This window comes from Hyposmocoma kahamanoa, unplaced genomic scaffold (assembly GCF_003589595.1).
Source record: "Hyposmocoma kahamanoa isolate Upper Pololo Valley unplaced genomic scaffold, ASM358959v1 92, whole genome shotgun sequence".
Lineage (NCBI taxonomy): Eukaryota > Metazoa > Arthropoda > Insecta > Lepidoptera > Cosmopterigidae > Hyposmocoma > Hyposmocoma kahamanoa.
The window spans coordinates 5,912,338-5,932,397 of record NW_020654748.1 but is presented as its reverse complement, the minus strand read 5'-3'; the positions used below and the strand labels follow the sequence as shown (position 1 = coordinate 5,932,397).

Sequence of the window (20,060 nt, the reverse complement as noted above, 5' to 3'; positions counted from 1 at the left end):
AAAATCTACACAGGGACCTTAATGACAAGCAACTACAAGGTATGTAATAGTCTGACTTCTTTTCGGTAATTATAAGCAGTAATGGAGTATTTTGGTCCATAGCTTCAAAGGAAAATCATCCTTATTAAAGGTCATCAACGCGTTACAAGTTACATAGGCACAATATTTTTGCACTGGCAACATTATGATTTAGGGTTGTCATTTTATATATTGTCTCTGGAACAAAATGAGAAGATGAATGTGAGATTGAAGTGCGAATACCGAATGCCATTTCGATCTTTGATTTGATTTCGGTTTCACCTGTGAAACCCATGGAACGGGTATCGATTTTGCAATATTAGATTCGATTTCGAAACTTTTTGCTTTGCTTGCACGCTTTTGTTTCATTTGCAGATAATTTAAGTTCTTGTAGGTCAGATTGGAAACCTATAACTTTACCAGTTACTGTAAAATAAAATACATATTTTGTCCCTGGAGACTTAGTGCGTTATTATTCTAAGCCTGGAGAATGATTCTGTCTATATTAGAGAATTATAATTGTGATTGTTCACTACTCAGATTACAGAATAATCTGAGGTTCACTATCACATCACATTTATTTAGGACCTTTGTTAAGGTGAATGACGGTAAATTGAAGCACAATACAGGATATTGATCTATTTATTTATTTACAGTAAATTATATGTATAACAAATTGAATTCTATATTTATAACAGTTAAGCAGCAGCACCAACAATGCGGTTATCTCTTAGCCGCAGACGTCGCTCCCGCTCAAATTCTTTCATTCGGAGGACGTAACTGAAAATAAAACAATCACCACTGCACAATAATACATGAAATAAACATGCATACAGTGCATAGAACAGACAAATATTATTTTCATCAACCAGTTCCACCTGTTGAAAGGTTTATAAACATTCTTCAGATCGTATCTCAAAAATATAATATATACTAACTTTTTAAGATAATGACCAAAAAGAAAATTCTTCATAGGTGACAGAGATTAGAAATGTCAGTAAAAATATTTGTCAGTTTAAAAGAGAAGAATATATTAATCTTATAGGCAAATTTATAAATTAATAATAACAAAAAATAAAACTGACACTGGCACAAGCCTAGTGGCTTATAAAGGAAGTAATAATAATAAGAGAAGAAATGTGGCTGCCTTTAAGAGGAATAATAGTCCAGTGTAGTTGTCTAAACGAACTGAGAAATGAGAATGAATATGCAGCTCCACATAGTTGATTAATATTACACCCTGACTTGATCCAATCGTTTTGGCAAATAACCCAACCAAAGCCACCAAAACCAACCAACAAAAGGTCTTTTTGTTGATGCAGTAAGCAACTTACTCTTGTTGTTCGCAGTTCAAGTAATTATGCTTCTCATGAGCGCATTTATAGATCATTGGCATGTTCTTATAGCGACAAACTTGGTAGTCAAGCAAGAAATGAGCGCAGTAGTCGCGCTTCTCAGGCGGGATACGAGCTGAGATAAGGTCGTCCTCCTTGGCTATCATTTCTGAAACAGAGCGCCAACAATAATAATGTCATATAGTAACGAAATAGAAGAAAGTTGAGATTGCTTGGAGGCCTAAAACAAGTAAATTCAATTGTATTTTTAGTAAGATCTGTTTTTATTTATGATGATATTTCGTGTAACATAACCTAAACAAAATTATGTAACAATGACAACAATATCAAGAAACTATATAATATATTATTTGTTTACTAAAGACAAGAAGTAGGAAATCTGAGAAACGTTTAGTGAATGTTGTAAAATACCTCTTCGTTTTCGTTTTCCCTCAAATCCTGCATGAGGATCGAAAGTAGCTTTATCGTTCATTTGCAGGCCAACATCGCGAGTAGTGAGTGTTCCTGCTATCTGGCCCATCTTGATTGGGAATCAGCTTTTGTTCTGCCGGAATAAAGAAAAGATTTTTAAACAATAAAGTCCAAATTATATCTCCTTAGAAATATTGAAAAACCATGGAGGAAATTTTACTTTACACTTTACAGCGATTTTAGTATAGGTCAAGTGTAGAGAAAGAGATAGGAGATATAGTAATACTCTGATAATTTCATGGTTTGTCTGTCTCTAACGTTTCGAATAGCTACATACGAGATTACAAGCGCAACTGACACCGCGAAATGACAGCAGGATGGCGTATTATATTTATAGTTAGTACGACAAAGATAGAACATACATTGATACCATTGGTACTTTTGAAGTACGGGTAGATTCAAAATAATTTGGAAGTGTGTATGCAAGTGAAGTCCAATTTTATAGCGAATTAGGGAACTATCAATCACAGACAACCAATGAGTTAATTTTAATATCTGCGCAGTTTGTTTTAAATATGGATATTTCAAAAAGATTTAATAATCATGGTTTGTCGATTATAAAAACCATTGGTAAAGGCACTTATGGGTAAGATTTTTAGTTAATATCTACCTACCTAGAAATCATTACGGAATCTTTATCATAAAATACTTCGATTGCAGTTTGATAAATATCTCGGACATGCAGATTTTCTATCACATTACACTCGATACTCATGTTATTTTAATCTAAATTATATTAAATATAAATTGTAATATAAGTTAAGTATGTACTAATTAAAGTACTTGTGTTAGGTACTTCGGAAACAACGACGCTACGGTACCGCAAACATCTAGACCCGAGACAAAGAAAAGTTCATTTCCTACATTTACCTGGCCGGGGATCGAACCCGGGACCTCAGAGAGGCCACACCACGAAAACCGGTGTGCAAGCCACACCTATTGTTTACCACTGAATTGTTTTTATCTCGCAACTTACATAAGTAAGGTGGTAGAATGTGAAACAAATCGTGTTATCCTATTTTTGGCGATATAGTTAAAAAATAGTTACGATTGGTCCATTGTCAGTCACCGGTTCCATTAACCTGCATTGTATTTCGGCCGTTTCCTGGTTCGTCCGTGCGGAGCGGTGCGGCATCGGTACGTTTGGTATACGTATACGCAGTACTTACCGAACGCCTATATTTCAATGTGCGCTTCCTGATTGGCGCGGTTTGTACAGGAACGGGAAGGGATCGTTTCGGTTTATGGTATACCACACCAATCAGGAAGCGCACATTGAAATATAACCGCTCGGTAAGCTTTACTGCGTATTCCGAGGGTACCGATACCGCACCGCTACCACACCGACAAGTCAGAAAACAGTATTATGTTTGTTTCAGGAATGTATACCTATGCGAGAAAGGAAAAAGCAATTTAATGACTATAGTCAAAGATATTGAACTAAATTTAAAAATTCAAGATCACGAACAGGTATTGTTATAAGTTACATTGCATTGCTTTTAGAGCAACGTGAAACGGAAATCATTGAAGACCTATATAAGATGAATGCAATTAAGTTATAGTTAAAAAAATATACATAAATACTAATTTCAGGACATAGCTAATGAAGTTAAAATTTTATCTTCATTAAAGCACCCAAACATCATCAGGTTTTTCGACTGTTACTACAATGATAATCACGTCATGATATCGATGGAATACGCCACGGGCGGGAATCTAGCGGAATACATGTATCAGAGATATCCTAAATTGGTTAAACAACAGGTAACTTAAGTAACGCATAAGACCTATTCAGTTAAACGCGATATTTGCTACCGCTGTTAGTCGCCTAATCCGAGTGGGTTTGCGGTATTCCTACTGTTGATACCTAAGCGGATACTGCTACCGCTATAGGTAGCGAAACTTTCTTAATTTTGGGCGGTCTAGACAATTACTTCTGTGCCATCAATAGATTTGGTATAGGTACCCTAAATGTATGGTGCGTGTAGATTACCGTCTCAGGCGCACGACTTGTTCGTCCCGTCACTTGATATTATAAAAAAATAATTGCCGCCGCTTCCGCGCCGTCTGGCGAAACCAATTTCAAAAAGTCCCGTTCTGGGCGTTATTTCAGGTTCCTTCTACCCTTGGAACTTCATACAAATATTCGGCGGAATGCCGCGCGGTATGTTTCGCTACATTTTTTCGTACTCAATTTTGGTAACAATTTCTTTTTATTTAAATATTTATAGAATATCATCATGAAGTATTATTTAATACTCGAGTGTATTTCAACGAATATTTCACGATGATATTATATTCGAGTAATTAAAAATTGTAACCAAAAAAGAGTCTAACAAAAAACTTACCTGAAAATTACTGAGCAGCGGTAGCGAATATCGCTTATGATATCTGAATAAGCCTTTATCTGTCAAAACGAGCGCAGCACCTAAATAGAAACGCAGATGGTCGAAGAGAAGTCGCTTTTTCGACACATGTACATAGATACGTGACATAATCAGCTAAACAAAAGAACACAAACTTAGGGTCGTATTCCAGAACTCTACTCAATGCTCAGGTCAGGACTTGAGTATGATTTAAAGCACTAGAAATCATGCTCAAGTCCTGATTTGAGCATTGAGTAGAGTTAAATATGACCTGAAATATGACCCTCAGGGTCGTATTCTAGAACTCTACTCAATGCTCAAATCAGGATTGCACTGGAAACACAAGTACTGGAAATACCACCCTAATGGCAGGGACTTGAGTATGATTTCGAGTGCTTTAAACCATACTCAAATTCTGACTTGAGCATTGGGTAGAGTTCTAGAATACGGCCCTCAGTCACCCAGCTAATAACACAGATAGTAGGCAGGCATTAAAAAAAGTTGAAAATCAAATCAAAATCATCATCAAAAAACAACAACACCTTAGACGTAACGTTTTAATAATAAAAAAACACTTGCTAACTTAGTATCTTAATAATTTGTTCTCTAATTTCAGGAAATTTTGTTTTTTTTATGTCAAATACTATTGGGAGTTGACTACATTCACAAGAAGAACATCATTCACAGGGATTTGAAAGCTGAAAATATATTGTTGACTGGAAAACACGGGATTATTGTTAAACTTGGCGATTTTGGTATCTCAAAGATGTTGGCCAGGTTGACTTTTTCTTCACATTCACATAATTAAAAAGAGGAGATAATATATTATTTGCATAATAAATCCCTCAACTCTAGGATACCATGAATATACTCGTATTAACACTACACAACTTGTATTCCAGTGCTAAGAAGACTTCCACAGTGATAGGCACTCCATACTATTTAGCACCAGAGCTCTGTGAAGGTAAACCCTACGACACTAAGAGCGATATTTGGTCTCTAGGTTGTCTGCTATATGAAATGTGTACGCATAGAAGAGCTTTTGATTCAGAGGTATTTATTATTATTATAACACGTTGCTGCTGTAGTACCTAACACTTGGTTTTCATTAACATAAGTTTTCAAAAATTGCTAATTCCTTTCTAAAATAGGGTCCGCAGATGCTTTTCTAAACTATCTACAAATTATAATATACATCTTCAGTTCATTCATAGTCTAAATAAGACAACTAGGGTAAAAGTAGAGCAACTTCCGCATGGTCGGCGCGTAAATGTCTACACTTCGCCAGTGTTGCCAAATAGACTAAAGCAAATGTCGATAGACAAAAGCATTTGTTGCCCGTGGTACTACTGTGCTATTAAGTAGTAACACGGGCAATAATAATCTCCAGTGTTACTACCGACAGGCCTAGTAGTAACACGGGAAATTGTTTTTGTCCGTTGTGCTACCAGTAGTAATACGGGCAATAATACTTTCCCGTATTACTACTACCAAGATAAGAAGCGTTTCATTAATTTCATAAAACAAACGAACTAAAAGTCAAACATACCTACAATAAAAATGCATTTTTACTAGCAAATACAAGTCCACATTTATTCTTATTCACTGTATACGTTTTTACAATAAGATTCCGGACGTTTTTACAATAAGATTCCGGATATATTAAGATTATCATTTCCTAAGTTTAGAAACTACATTAAAAATATTTTAATTGAAAAGTCATATCACAAAATTGAAGACTACGTGTTAAATAATGATGTATGGAAATAAGACACAAATTTAATTTAAAGTGAAATATGAATATATTTGAATGTGATATTTGAAAAGAGCATTAGAGTTTATTACTCTTTCTTCTCAGGGAAGTCGGCATAGTGAAAGTGCAGTAGAAGTAAAGTCGCTAGTCGCTAGTTGTCGTTAAAACTACTATATGAAAATTCTACTCATAAGGTGCTCATCAACTTTATGGTTTTGGCACAAATAAAAGACCAGGCCATATCTTTCAATTAAAGTGGCCCTCTCTATCAATCGCTTGATTATACGGGAAGTTATAGAGCTATAACCTGTGCAAGCAAGCCCACGTAGGGACCAGGGACAGGGAAAAGTTGAGGTCTTAAACCCAGATCAGCCCGCGGACAGGGTTGTCAGACAGTTGTCACAGACTTTATCCGGTGCTGAAAAGGCTAGTGCCTTGGGTAGGGTTTGCATTATCCGTCCATTTCCTAGATCCGGATATTACGGATAAAACGGATCTTTATTTATTTTTATACATAAAATAAAACAAAAAGAATAAAACATATTATAATATCTTCTAATCATTATTCAACATGAAATATTTAAGCAGAAACATAAAAACAAAGAATTTAGTCCACATTTTCTGTTGTTTATCAATTAAAAAATAGCATAACAAATAAAAAACAAAAAAGGTCTCGTTACTATAATAAAATAAAGCATTTGAATGTTTACCTAAATGCGATAATAACCAACTCCCATAATTGTATTAAGAAAATCAACATTGTTGCATTGATGCAAATCATAACACTTAAAAATATTAACATAAAATTAATATTCTATAATATAATAAAACATTATAATACTAAAGAACAATGACAAAACTATATTTAAGAGAATTCGTTACGCGTCATGGAATGTCTTAATTATAAGTTTCAATAAAATAAATTAATTAGGGTTTTCAAATTATAATAGCGGCCTATCTAAGTCTGGAAATAAAATCATATATAAAAAAAACTGTAATGACTATTTAAGACGTAGCCGGACTGATATCTTTAACTATCCGTTTCTTAACGTTGAGTGACATTTAGCCACCAATAAAGGAATTTGAGTACCTACGTATGGATATAGTTAAATTTTTTCACATTTAGTTCTCTTAATGAATCGACCGATTTGTAATAAGCTAATAACAGATTGATTACTTCATTACAAAAAAAAAGTCGATAATTTCTTCTCCAAAATGCCACGCGACAAAATGGTAATATTAACAAAAAGTTCCCGAAATCAGGGCACGTTTCACAAAAATATAATTGTTACCAGTGCAATAGTCTGTGGTATTGTGTTAATTAATTCAGTTTTTTGTTATGGCTTAACTTCATGCCTTTTGACCGTACCTGTATACAAAAGAATTTCCTCTGAATTTTCGTTACGTCACAAACCCACAGCACCATTCAGTTTCTATTAACTCTATTTAAGGTGTCTGTAGTTTATTTTGACATAATAATACATTGAATATATTTTATTCAATTACGTAACGCAATAACCTCCGAAACTTCAAACTGGAATATCTTTAATTCCTGACTTCTCAGAATAGTTGTAAACCCAAAACAAAATTTATTCAGGAATTTCAACTCTATATTTTCACATATTTTTCATAAGCAAACGCATACAAATTATGTCAACAAAAATTTATATGGGAGTTTGCCATTGTTCTTTATTTTTAATTTTTTTTCCCTAAAAACCCCCCAAGGAATTCATCCCCTCAAAATTCCCTCCGGGACTCAAAACAATACCCCCGAATTCGCAGGGAACCTCGCCTCTGGCAGAACTACTGAGTATTTGTTTTAAGAACAAGGTAGTAAGAGAGAGAGAGAGCGCATAATGGATATGGTGTGTGATTTGATTAGTTTACTCATTCACTGCGCATGCACCGAACTTAATAATAAAATAATTCTTTACATAAAAACGGTGAGGTAACTGCGTGCGTGAATGAAATGCGGGCAATGCCTTCTACTTTCATTCTCAATTAATAAAAGAAAAAGGTGTTCCCCGCGCAAATGACTTTGATATGACTGTTACGCTTAGATTTTTGCTGTGTCCGAGATATCAGAATTACCCGGATACGCAAAGATGTCGTTTCCGGATAACATATTTGCCGGATATCCGGATATTGCAAACCCTAGCCTTGAGTGAATTACCTGTAGGTACCTATTTTCCAGATAGGTACTGGAGCTGTTGGCACGCTCACTTCCCGTTATGCATTGCACGACTGTTGCCACCGCTAAGCCGTTGAATCTAAATTAAAATAACTACCAACTCTCCCCTGGTGACGGAGCTGTAGGCACGCCCACTTCCCTATACCTAAGCATCTTTCCAGTTCCCATTATTCCTACGCGACTGGATAGACCGGAGGATATCTAGTTTATCCTCTACAAGCTATCAGGTCTAGCACCGGAGATATCAGTCGCAGTGTCATGCGACAGTGTCCGAACATAGTTTACAACTCAAAGACCAATACAATCTTACCATTGACTAGCAAACATATCAGATAGGATTAAATCATATTAAATGTTATTAGACGAAACTTAATTAAAAAGTCGCCAAAAAAGTAGCTAAATTTAGCTGCACTTCACTCGGAAGGTAGGGTTGTCACATTGTTTTAGTTGTATGTTACCTACAAGCTGTAAACATAATTTGAATAATTATAACTTTTCATACGACCTCAAAAATTCGTGGAATTACATCTATTTGCCAAGTTTAATTGAAATCGGTTACCGAAAAGTGCGCGAAACCGGATTCATCACCCAGTTTTAACATACACACAAACAATTTGTGGAATGGAGAACCTCTTTTTTTTGAAGTCGGTTAAAAAACGAGGGGTTCATCACAGCACGCTTGTGCTGTATTGAAATAACCTTTGTTAAATGCGGCAGTTACGTATTGAAATTCTTGTACCAGTATCGCGGATTTTTATCTCGATTATGGGAGTATGATTATGAAATAGATCTTGTTCAAATAACCATAATTAATTTGTATATAATTTTTATATGTATGTTACGCATACGCGATTACTCTTTATTTTTACGCGATTACATTATTATTTGTGAACCGATTTAGATGATTCTTTTTCTGTTGGAAAGAAGGTACCCGGTACCTCAGTATTGGTCCCATTTAAAGACAATATTCCACTTCTAAAGGTGGCAAACTAGGTGATGAATTCGGTTTCGTGCACTTTCCCGTAACCGATTCCAATAAAACTTGGCAAATAGATGTAATTCCACGAACTTTTGGGGTCGATTTTTTTTTATATAAAAAAGTTATAATTTAAATATCGAGTGAACGGTTCATATCTATGATTTAAAGGCACGTCTGATGATCCGTGTTTTATGCAATGCGAGTGCATCACTAGATTATTTGAATGTGTTCGTCAGCACACGTGCATACAAGCCGCGCGTCCACGGTTGTGTGGAGTTATCATATACTTATCTTATTATACTATGATTCATAGCTATGTTGTATGTGTACCCCTTAGAATTATTTATTTTCAGACATTAGTCGGACTGGTAAAAGCAATAACAAGTGACAGTGTGCACCCAATAAACACAGCTGTGTATGATAGAGGGCTACAAGACCTCATAGATTCCATGCTCTCTATTCTCCCAGACAAAAGGCCGTCGATAAAGGAACTCATGAGTAGAATGATAATATTACCGACTGTTTATACAGTTTTCTTAGATGCGGGTGATGATGAATTGCTAATGTCAAAAGCTCAGGAGTTTTTGGTTGCTTGATTTGGATTTTTTTAGTAATTAAATTGTGTAAGGTATGATAATGAATTTAAAGTTGATGACATAATTATTGTTTTGATCGAAATAAAACAAATGACATGCTATTTTGAGTTATTGTTCACATGGGTACAAAAATCATCACCCGATGATGAATTGCTAATTTCAAAAGCTCAGGAGTTTTTGGTTGCTTGATGTGGATTTTTTTTAGTAATTAAATTGTGTAAGGAATGATAATGAATTTAAAGTTGATGACATAATTATTGTTTTGATCGAAATAAAACAATAGACATGCTATTTTGATTTTTATTTTAAATGAAAGAAGAAAAAAAAAACATAGTATCTGTTCTTATTATACCACCGTGACCACTTCATTTTGTGAGTCTGTTCTTTCGCTCAATACCATCGCAAGTGTAGCATCCGTTTTACAACGAAAATATCTATTAGTGGTCTGTTCTTAACAACTAATACCTTAATTTACCCTATATAGTAATGTATCTGTTCTTACAGCTAGCAAACTGAAAATTTTAATACACCGGAAGTTCACTGCCCGTTGGTCTGCTCAGTTTCCATTTCTTCTTCTTCCTCTTCTGAAATTATAAGAGAGATTAATTAGAGAAACAAATACATCTTGTTAAAAATTTAATCCGCATTGGTTTTGAAGTCCCCTTCCACGCGGAACTGAAATTATAAGTTTCATAAAGTTATTGTTCACATTGGGTACAAAAATCACGTAATTAAGTTAGGACTCATAATAATGGAATGGTTTCCACTTCTCTATAAAATCCTCTGATACATTATAGGCCTCTTTCTACGGTCCCGGTAGCAGATATCCGCAATTTCTTCATGAAGGAGCTATGATGAAAAATTATAGAATTTATTAAAATTGTAACGAACTTATTTTAATATTTAGATACTAGCACACTTGATGACTTAATGTAAAACTATATAAAAGGGGAACATGCATAATATGTAGACTTATGTGAAATATTGCACTTTTCTATATCAATTCAGAAATAATCACAGTCAGTTATTAAATTTTTGCTAAATAGGCATACATTTTTACACCTATATAAAACATTTCCTAAATATTGAACATGTAAAGCAATGAATATGCTTACGTTGACCATTGGCTTGAGTGGCTGGCTGCAATGGCTTTTGTCCTGGTATCTGGCCTGACTGCAACATCCTCGTCAGCCTTTCCACTTCTTGGAGTGATGAAGCGTTCTTGATGGCCTCCCTAATCTTGTGGATTTCTTGCGGAGTGAGATCTGAGAATATACAAAATGAGGTTTTTTGAACAAATGTCACCTGATGAACAAACCTAGATACAATGACACTACAAGCATTCCAGAAAAACTACATATACTTATATACTTGGACTTACTAGTGACTTTAGCATCAGGCATATTTCCTCCAGGAACAAAAGTTTTAGCTTTCCTTGTAATCTCCTTTTGTATTTCTTTGCCTTTCTTGCTTTTGAACAATAAATTGGCTTCTTCCCTTTCTTTCTGCTTGATCTTTCGGAAGTCCAGAAGTCTTAACTCGGGTAATTTAAATGCAACATATGCTCTAAAATAAAATAATTAATATATTGTAATAAAAGCGGAAATAATATAAATGTTCAATAATATATGTAATAGCTATTTTTTTCTGGGATACACTTTTTACTATACATATACATTACCTGTAATGTTGCTTATTAGCCACTGGATTGTGTAACAATGAGAGAGTACGAAGCTTGGGTAATGTGGAAAGAGGGTCCAAGTCCCCGAGTTCAATAATATTATTGTTGGTAAGAATTATAGATTCAATATTCGGGATGTATTGCTCCAACCCTTCGCTGATTCTCCTGTGGAGTAGTTATTATTGTTAATCAATTGCAACTTCAGAAATTTGATCATGGTCAATATAGAAGACCACCGTAAACTTGGCCCTTCTGATGGTTTGCGGAGCTAGAGCGTGCTCAACTAAATAGCTGCTTATCGCTGTCCACTGATAGTCGCTGACGTGGAAGTTAGGATGAGCATGTTTTTTCCAAAGTGACTGCTACACATGTTATTATTTTGCACTATGGATAATCTGCCCATATAACATCACAACATATAAACAGACAAGAGAAAATTATGTTGCTAATTGTTGCCAAATAATAAGATAATAACGCTTTTGCCCAAGTAATTGTCTTGTACAAAGATATACATATAAAATCATTGAAATTGTATTAATTAATAACTTAATAATTTTAAAATGTACTTATGTAGAAATTGTTTTTACAAGACTTAAATGAGGCCACTTTAAAGACCTTCTTATAATGAACAACATTCACAGGTTTTTCTGATTGGCATAATGCAATTTCTTGTGAATAAATGTGGTGAGTCCTTAAGAGCTATTATCATGTTATAGGCAAGTGCTCACTCACCCCTTGTCGAGCAAACAAACCAAAGGCCCCAGTTTATGGCAGTTTACTTCTAAATATGAACAATATCACAGTACTTAAATGGGCTATCCAAACATTACAAATTGTTTTTAATTAAAAGTGGCCAGTAAAAAAAAGGTAATTTATAAGCTAAATTTTTAACCTTCTACTTTCATAAACAATATAGAATGAATATAGAGTTTGTCCAGGGAAGTATCGCCACTTTACCTATTTCTGCTGCCAAGCAGTAATGTAAGCATTGCTGCGCTCCAGTTTTGAAGGGTAGGGGTGCTGGTAAAATTACAGGCACATGGGACTTGGCAACTTATGTCTCAGGGTGACGGGCGCGGTGACAATTCCCGTCTGATCTTTGCAGTTTAAAGTACTGAGTGGCACTGCAACTGTTATGAACAGTCGTGTCATTTACTACCAGGCTAATGACTTGTTCGTCCCGTCACTTGGTATTATAAAAAGACTGAATACTTACACAATTCGGTTATTATTCAATAATAAGCACTTAAGCCGCTTCAACAGTGGGAAGCCATCCAATTTTCTTATGTCATTGTCAGAGAAGTCTATTGTATCAAACTGGTCTAATGTAGTACCCAAGTTTTCTATTTGTGGTATTTTATAGCCTGTAAAGATGACAGATATTTGAATATAGTAATAACAATTTAAAAATTTACAGTCTGGTCCTCAGAGCGTCTCTGTGAGAGAAGGTTCAAGACACACTGTTGACACTCTGTCACAGTATCATGGTACAGTCAATATCATATGAAGCTATAATAATAACGCACACACTCAATATAGCCCCGCACTAGGGAAACCCTGGGTCGCGGGTGCCATGGACACTCACATAGACAACCACAAATTACACCCAAACTCATGAGAGAAATAAATGTAGGCCATACAAATATTTCTCCCGGCCTGGGAATCGAACCTGGGACCTCTGCGTGGCAGTCCGGCATGGTAACTTCCGCATGGTAAAGTTCCGCATCAGCGCTTCTTAATGAAGCTAGATCACTTTGGTGTACGTGGGACTCTACTTAAATGGATAGACAATTATATTAAAAATAGAACATTTCAGGTACGTGTTGGTAACTCCCTGTCGCAACTAAAGCGGGTAGTCAGCGGGGTACCGCAGGGATCAGTACTCGCTCCCCATCTATTTGGAATATATGTAACAGCTCTAGTTGAGCTCATAGATTCCAATTGTGCCTTTTTTGCTGATAATGGAAAGTTTTTTGCAAATCCACTTACAAACTCTGGACAACTTCAAAAAGATCTAAATTGTATACAAGACTGGACCAAAGATTGGATTATCAAATTGAATGCATCAAAATGTAACATTTTGCATCTTGGTAACAATAACCCCAAAGTCACATACAACTTGCATGGAAATACCTTAGCCACTAGAACAAAAGATCTTGGAGTCAATATTGCATTCAATTTAAAGTGGGGTGAGCATATCACTACAATAGTCAAGAAAGCTAACTCCTATATCTATGTCATGCGCAGATCATTCCAAACAATGACACCAGACAAGTTCCTCAAAATGTATAAGACCTATATACGGCCACTGCTGGAATATGGATATCAAGTATGGAGCCCTTATTTCCAAAATGACACAAACTTTCTTGAAAACTTTCAGAGGAAGGCAACTAAAATGCCACAGGCTCTTTGACGCAAATCCTATGAGGAGAGATTACACGTATTACGCCTTACTACTCTGGAAGAAAGACGCCTTCGTGGTGACCTCCTCGAGACTTATAAAATTCTGATGAGTCAGTACAATCTACCAGCAGTACAAAACATCTTTAAAAGAAAAGAAAACTTTATACTGTCAAGTGGCCACCATCTGAAACTAGTTCGTGCACCTTCCAAAACTCTTGCTGCACACAATTTTTTCAGCAACAGAGTGGTGCACAATTGGAACATACACAGCTACCGGAAGATGTTGTTTCTGTCTCTGTCTCTGTTAATGCCTTCAAAAACAAGCTCAACAACTGGCTATGAAAGAGTGAATCAGTGTTAAAAAAGTGAACTAAAACAACGATATAAATTTCAACACTGTGTGATGTAGATACACCAGTGAAAGCTGCTCGTCTATAATCAAATAAATAAATAAATGTAACATTTCATTAATGAACTATTTATGCATGCAACATGGTGGTCCTCATTGTCACTTTCCATCAGGTGAGATGGAGGTTAAAAGTGTACATATTTATAACAAATAATAAAAAAATTACAAATTTCACACTCATCTTTAAAAAGTCACAAATTCATTTAATGTGTATGCTTCTTTAATAATAAACTTTGCTTTTAAGGACAATTAAAACTATAGTGTCAAACTTTTGCGTACTCTGGCGACAAAAATTCATAGCAGTGATATTAGCTCTTTCAGGTTGTTGTTTTGAAATAAATTCGGAAATGATAATATGAATAAATATCTATTGAAATGGACTACCCTTATGGTCTATTACCATATTTAATCAATGTGACAATAAGTATAATTTGTGTTATAACGTTACTATAAACACATGAACACTAAACGACAATATTTTTTTTTATAATATTAAGTGTATATTTTTATTTCTTTTTATAATTTAATTTTCATAATATATATATATATATATTTTCATAATATAATATAAATAAATATCATTAAGGAAATGATAATTATCACTTAACAAAAAAATGTATAAAAGTCACAATACAAACAATCCTCTCAAGTTTAAACCCGACAGCCGGGACGAGAGGGCCAACAGATGCTAACCTAATGTAACACACACAGATACTAATTTGATTTTTCATAATACGAGGGTAAACCCAGTCAAACATAACCTCCAAATATTATAGATGCAAGGCGGTTTCTGTCGATTCCTTAATGGGTACGATCTTCAATTAAGGCCCGATTACAAACACTAAATCTTACCTCTAAGATCTAGCTCTCGATCCCTGCAAGGGTTCATATATTGCATAGAATTTTGTATCAACTCTGTCGTGAGTTTCACCATTTTGGACTACTATTTTGGAGAATGGCAAATAACACTAGACTTGCCGATTTCCCTCTCTAACACCTATGAAGTACCGCACCGATTATATCAACAATGAATTGTTTAATTAATGATAATAAACATTTCGGGCAAATGCGACGAAAGTTTATAGCCGCTGTGTACGCATTCAAAGATAACCCAAAGACAAAGACAGCAAATTTTTTTTGAACCGTGATGTATTTCTCTGTGGTTTAAAGACTACATAAACTGGCCACAGATTACAGAATATCACTGGCGAACATTTGGATCTTGTATTAGTAGTTTGTGATTTGGATGAGGATGTGGAGATTCTTTGAAAATGACTGTGTTCTTTACATATTTTTCTTTATTTATTTAATATTGAATTTAACGGTGATAATTACTACTATACCGCAGCCTCAGCATCTTACTCATTTTATTTATTTATTTTATATCGCGATCTCTTGATAGTGTGACTTGGCCCGATAAATAAATGTCAATTATTTGACGGTGGTTTGACAGCAGTAATTTGCATAGAGTATTTGTTTTCAAAGTTTGTGGATTCATTTTGTGATTTGTAGTTTAAAAGTTTTAATTACATTTTTAACTAATTTAAAGAGTGATTTATAAGGCCGCGTAGTCATGTTGACTCTTACATTATGTTTTTCGCGTGTAACACACTGTAGAACCACATATCTCCGTGCATTGTTTTACTCATCTCAACCCGAGTCTATTATCAAAAATAACATTGTCAAAGTAGTTAATGTAGCCATATTAGGAGCACCAAACTGTGGCAAGAGCACACTAATAAATAAAATTGTAGAACGAAAGGTATTTTTGGCTTTTTACTCAGTGTTTTGTTTTTAATAATATAACCTCAATCTCTCTCATTTGGTTTTTTTTTTGTAGATTTGCGCGGTGTCCAACAAAGTACACACAACGACGAAGCTTGTTAGAGCTATATGCTATCAAAATGACACTCAAATTATATTTTTGGACACTCCCGGAGTAGTTACAAATAAGGAACAAAAGAAGTAAGTTTTCATGTTGGCCCTACAGCTGTTATTTTGTTTATGATATGAAGTGACAGGTCGAACTACTGCGCTTCGTGCACCTTTAGGTAAGGGATGCACCTATCTGTAACAGTTGCAGCTCCAATCAAAGCAAACTGCACTCCATGTTGATAACTCCCACATGCCTGTACTTTCACCAGTACCCCTACCCTTGAATACTGGAATACAGTAATACTCTTTCACAAGGAGCTCTTCTTCTACTAAAACATTATTACTATGTATCCATCTGTACCGTAGTTGGTAGTCCTACCTGATATGTTCTGACTTTGGTTCCCAACAGAACCGATTTCAGAAACAAACTTTTCTATATAGCTCCTGGTCTGAATATCTTTATTACCAATATGTTCCAGGTATAAACTACCAGAGTCAATGTTAAAAGCATGTCTCAAGAGTTTGAGATGCGCAGATGTAATTGGGGTGGTACATGACATTGCCAATCAATGGACCAGGGACAGCCTTCATCCGGATGTTATTAGGATGCTGCAGGGCACTGAAGATATACCTAGCTTCTTGATATTAAATAAGGTAAACATTAAAATCTTCAGTTGAGGTACATATTAACTACTATTGTACAGTAGAGTGGGCTAATTTCTACAGTTTAAACTGACTTAATCATGTAAAATATGTTCTATATTAATATTTGTGCTATGAAAGCTCATATTTTACATGACAAACATTGGTTTTGGTACTGTTTTTCCATTCTTAAGCTGGAAAAAGCAAAGATACTTGTGCTCCATACAGCCTAGACTGAGAGTAATTTCTTCCTTAAGTTTCATTACTTAAGAAAGAAATCATATTACAAGTCTTCGATAGTGCTTCTTTCAAAATGAAGTAAAGCTGGATAACATTCTTGATTCTGAGATGACAGATTCAAGTCCTTCCAACAAAATATTGGAGATAAATAGCATGACAGTGTGGCAAGTAAAAAAGTCTATATCAGGCAATGGTTGATGGTGGTCTGAGATAAAAACAGTTCTGTGCATGCAATTATTTTTTCATTTAAATTAATTTTTACATATTTCAAGCAAACATCATTACATTTGAAGGCAATAAAACAACATAGAATGGCCAGCAATTAATTCCTTATTTTACTTTACGTCTCAGTGGTTGTAAAGCGATGGTATCTACCCAAATTAAGCCATAATATTGGACTGGCTCACTATTGACTTAACCAAGAAAAAGCAATAAAACTTATTTCCTGATACAAAAGCACTAGCAAAAAAAGAAATCATATAATGCTACCAATTGTAGAATGTTCCCTACTTTTAGTATGTACCTCATTGACTTACAAATAAATGGACGACAGGTCTACTACAAAAACCACGAAAAAAATGTCCCAAGTCAACCTATTCGAAATTTAAATTGTAATGTCATCGCAGTATCGCGCTGTCAGTAGAACAAATGAAGACTAAAGCGGAGTGTCGCGCTCTCTATACGATTTTAGCGCCTTACAAGTGCGGACACTTTTTAGCGCGGACCCGACGTCCATATAATTGTAAGTCAATGATGTACCTATCAAATTTGTTATGCAACTTACACTTTTTACTATCAAGACAAGCATCTATCTATCTATGTACCTATCTTTCTAGATTGCGCTGATTCATTGGTCACTCTTAATTTATATAATCCCCGCCTATCTAGTTTATATAATCAAGTGTCCGGCAGAGATGAAACTGTTGATATATTTGGTGATACATGATATAAATTTAAGGAAAGAACAATGTTGTAGTTTTAGCTTAAGTTTAATTTAAGTAATTAAATTGGATTTAAATTATTATTATTGTTAATTTTAGTTTAATTTTATTGGTAGAGAATTTTTTTTGTATATTTTAATATATATTTAAGTGCATGCTGTTCCTATAATTGAAGTTATAACTATCTGTTAATTAATAAGTATTTATCTTAGAGGATGGGAAAAAAATAAAAGAAAGGAGCTGCCCTAAATAAGGAATGAATGTGCATACCTAAACAAAAACTGAACGAACAAATGGCGGATTTCTTTAGTATCGTACCGTAATCTATCGATAAGCCATTATCGACATGCAAACATTTAATTAAAGTAGATCAATATTCCATTTGGGAATATTTTAGGTTATATGGGAATATCCGGGAATGCCACATCAAATTTTGAATTTATTGTTTTGCGTTTACAAATACTCAATTATTACAAAAAGTGATTTTGCGCAGAAAAAATTTAATTCGAGAGTATATAAAAAAAGAGAAAACTTTGAAATATAAATTTAGAGATCTCATATACATTTCCAACCTCAAGATTCATATTTTCATAGAGAAATTTTTAAACAGTTTCCAAATAGTGTAAGCTTAAAAATAATAAATAAATATTTAAAAAAATAATAATAAAATAATAAAAACCTCGTAGTGAATTATTTTAATAACAGAATATCGATAATATGTACACTTCCAAGAACAACACTATCTCAAAATAATCGTTAACAACAATCATCAAAATATACAAACAAACAGGCAATCTGAAGAAACCAACATAAAATTTGGCAAGATTTATGAATAAACTACTTAAATATGTCTAATTACATGAGATATTTGGGCTTTTGTGCGATTTATAGACAGAAAAATAACACGTGCCTGTACAATGTTACATTGGTTCGATTTTAGCTTTTTCTAATGCTACGTCCCGTGATGCTGCAGCGACGATTTTTATTAATACTTAGTTGTTCTCACTGTCAATATTTTTGTCTATTTTATTACAATACATGCGAATAATTTAATAAAACACTTATACTTCCCTTTGACAACCGTATCATGTACCTTATGTACTGCGAAATGGACACGATTGACATTTAAGATGACGTTACGTTTTTTCGATTCCCGTGTTTGACACAGACCAATGTAATGCTATCTCTTTTGGCTTAAGACGGTACGCAATAGTTAAACAAAGACAATAACATGTTTATGTTTTGAACATCGAAATGAATCCTATACATATAACGTCTGATTTATATATGTCAACATAACATGTCCTTTAGTTTCCATAGTCTAAGGTATTTATTGTCTTGTATACTTTAAGTTGTAAACTTTTTTGGCAATCCTTAATAAATAATTAAATAATTCTACCAAAATTCGAAAATCAAATTAACCTGACATGTAAATTCTTATATAATTAAAACAATACGAAAAATTATTGAGTTCTTAGGTTTTCGCGATTGTTACACATAGGAAAAAAAACGTATTTTTTCGGATCTAAATCGCGTATATTTGTTTTTCAAACAAACCGACGCTTCGGGTCCTTTATCCAGATCCTACGGTCCGGTTGTGCACGTTTTTACTATGGCACTATAGTCCATTTGTTTAGATACTTAACTAAATGTAAGCAATCTTGATACATCTTTTTTTTGAAACATAATATGCTTTATAAATCAATATGTATAAAAATAGGCATGCAATTTCATACGAGTAAAAATAATTTTATAAATTTATATTTCATTAAATAGACATCTCAAGATTGTTTACATTTAGTTACGTACCTAAATAAATGGACTGTAGAACTTACGGATGGGCAGTTTACGTCGACAGGTAAACAGGTCAATCATTTTGTACAGAAGTAAAAAACTGTGCATTGTACAGACTTGAGTTTTGTTTGAAATTGAAATAGAGTGAAAATATATACTTTTAAACTTTCACGTTGCATTGTACCAACATTTGAAAACGGGAATAAACGCGTTTACATACGAATATGAAAACGCGTTTATATACGAACAGGTATTTTTTACACCTACATAGTTTCTCGACGTTTCGGCCAGGTTGCACTGGCCGTAGTCACGGGCTGATCAGCCAGTTTATTCCCGTTTCCAAATG

General features: G+C 34.3%; 4 protein-coding genes across 7 annotated transcripts; 2 read left to right on the top strand and 2 right to left on the bottom strand.

The window, feature by feature from the left end:
- Positions 1-649: 649 nt before the first annotated feature.
- LOC113236797 (NADH dehydrogenase [ubiquinone] 1 beta subcomplex subunit 7) lies at positions 650-1,944 on the bottom strand. The gene is made up of 3 exons (XM_026472979.1): positions 1,785-1,944; positions 1,353-1,521; positions 650-798 (listed from the first exon to the last, which is right to left on the bottom strand). Exons 1-3 carry the CDS (start codon positions 1,891-1,893, stop codon positions 717-719), a joined length of 360 nt encoding a protein of 119 aa, XP_026328764.1. The 5' UTR covers positions 1,894-1,944; the 3' UTR covers positions 650-716.
- Positions 999-9,981, top strand: LOC113236795 (serine/threonine-protein kinase Nek8-like). 4 transcript variants are annotated; one of them, XM_026472976.1, is made up of 7 exons: positions 2,348-2,430; positions 3,224-3,314; positions 3,438-3,608; positions 4,827-4,987; positions 5,113-5,263; positions 9,487-9,751; positions 9,942-9,981. In XM_026472976.1, exons 1-6 carry the CDS (start codon positions 2,360-2,362, stop codon positions 9,727-9,729), a joined length of 888 nt encoding a protein of 295 aa, XP_026328761.1. In that variant the 5' UTR covers positions 2,348-2,359; the 3' UTR covers positions 9,730-9,751; positions 9,942-9,981. The 4 variants fall into 4 exon arrangements, with proteins under 4 accessions (XP_026328762.1, XP_026328763.1, XP_026328761.1 ...); XM_026472977.1 differs by lacking the exons at positions 2,348-2,430; positions 9,942-9,981 and adding an exon at positions 999-1,339 and having other exon boundaries at positions 9,487-9,912; XM_026472978.1 differs by lacking the exons at positions 2,348-2,430; positions 9,942-9,981 and adding an exon at positions 1,471-1,602 and having other exon boundaries at positions 9,487-9,912.
- Positions 9,982-10,056: 75 nt separating this feature from the next.
- Positions 10,057-15,322, bottom strand: LOC113236662 (U2 small nuclear ribonucleoprotein A'). Its single transcript, XM_026472823.1, has 6 exons — positions 15,075-15,322; positions 12,627-12,774; positions 11,411-11,575; positions 11,111-11,295; positions 10,845-10,994; positions 10,057-10,313 (listed from the first exon to the last, which is right to left on the bottom strand). Exons 1-6 carry the CDS (start codon positions 15,154-15,156, stop codon positions 10,267-10,269), a joined length of 777 nt encoding a protein of 258 aa, XP_026328608.1. The 5' UTR covers positions 15,157-15,322; the 3' UTR covers positions 10,057-10,266.
- Positions 15,323-15,761: 439 nt separating this feature from the next.
- LOC113236903 (GTPase Era, mitochondrial) lies at positions 15,762-16,790 on the top strand. Its single transcript, XM_026473120.1, has 3 exons — positions 15,762-15,984; positions 16,063-16,187; positions 16,577-16,790. Exons 1-3 carry the CDS (start codon positions 15,796-15,798, stop codon positions 16,773-16,775), a joined length of 513 nt encoding a protein of 170 aa, XP_026328905.1. The 5' UTR covers positions 15,762-15,795; the 3' UTR covers positions 16,776-16,790.
- The last annotated feature ends 3,270 nt before the right edge of the window (positions 16,791-20,060 follow it).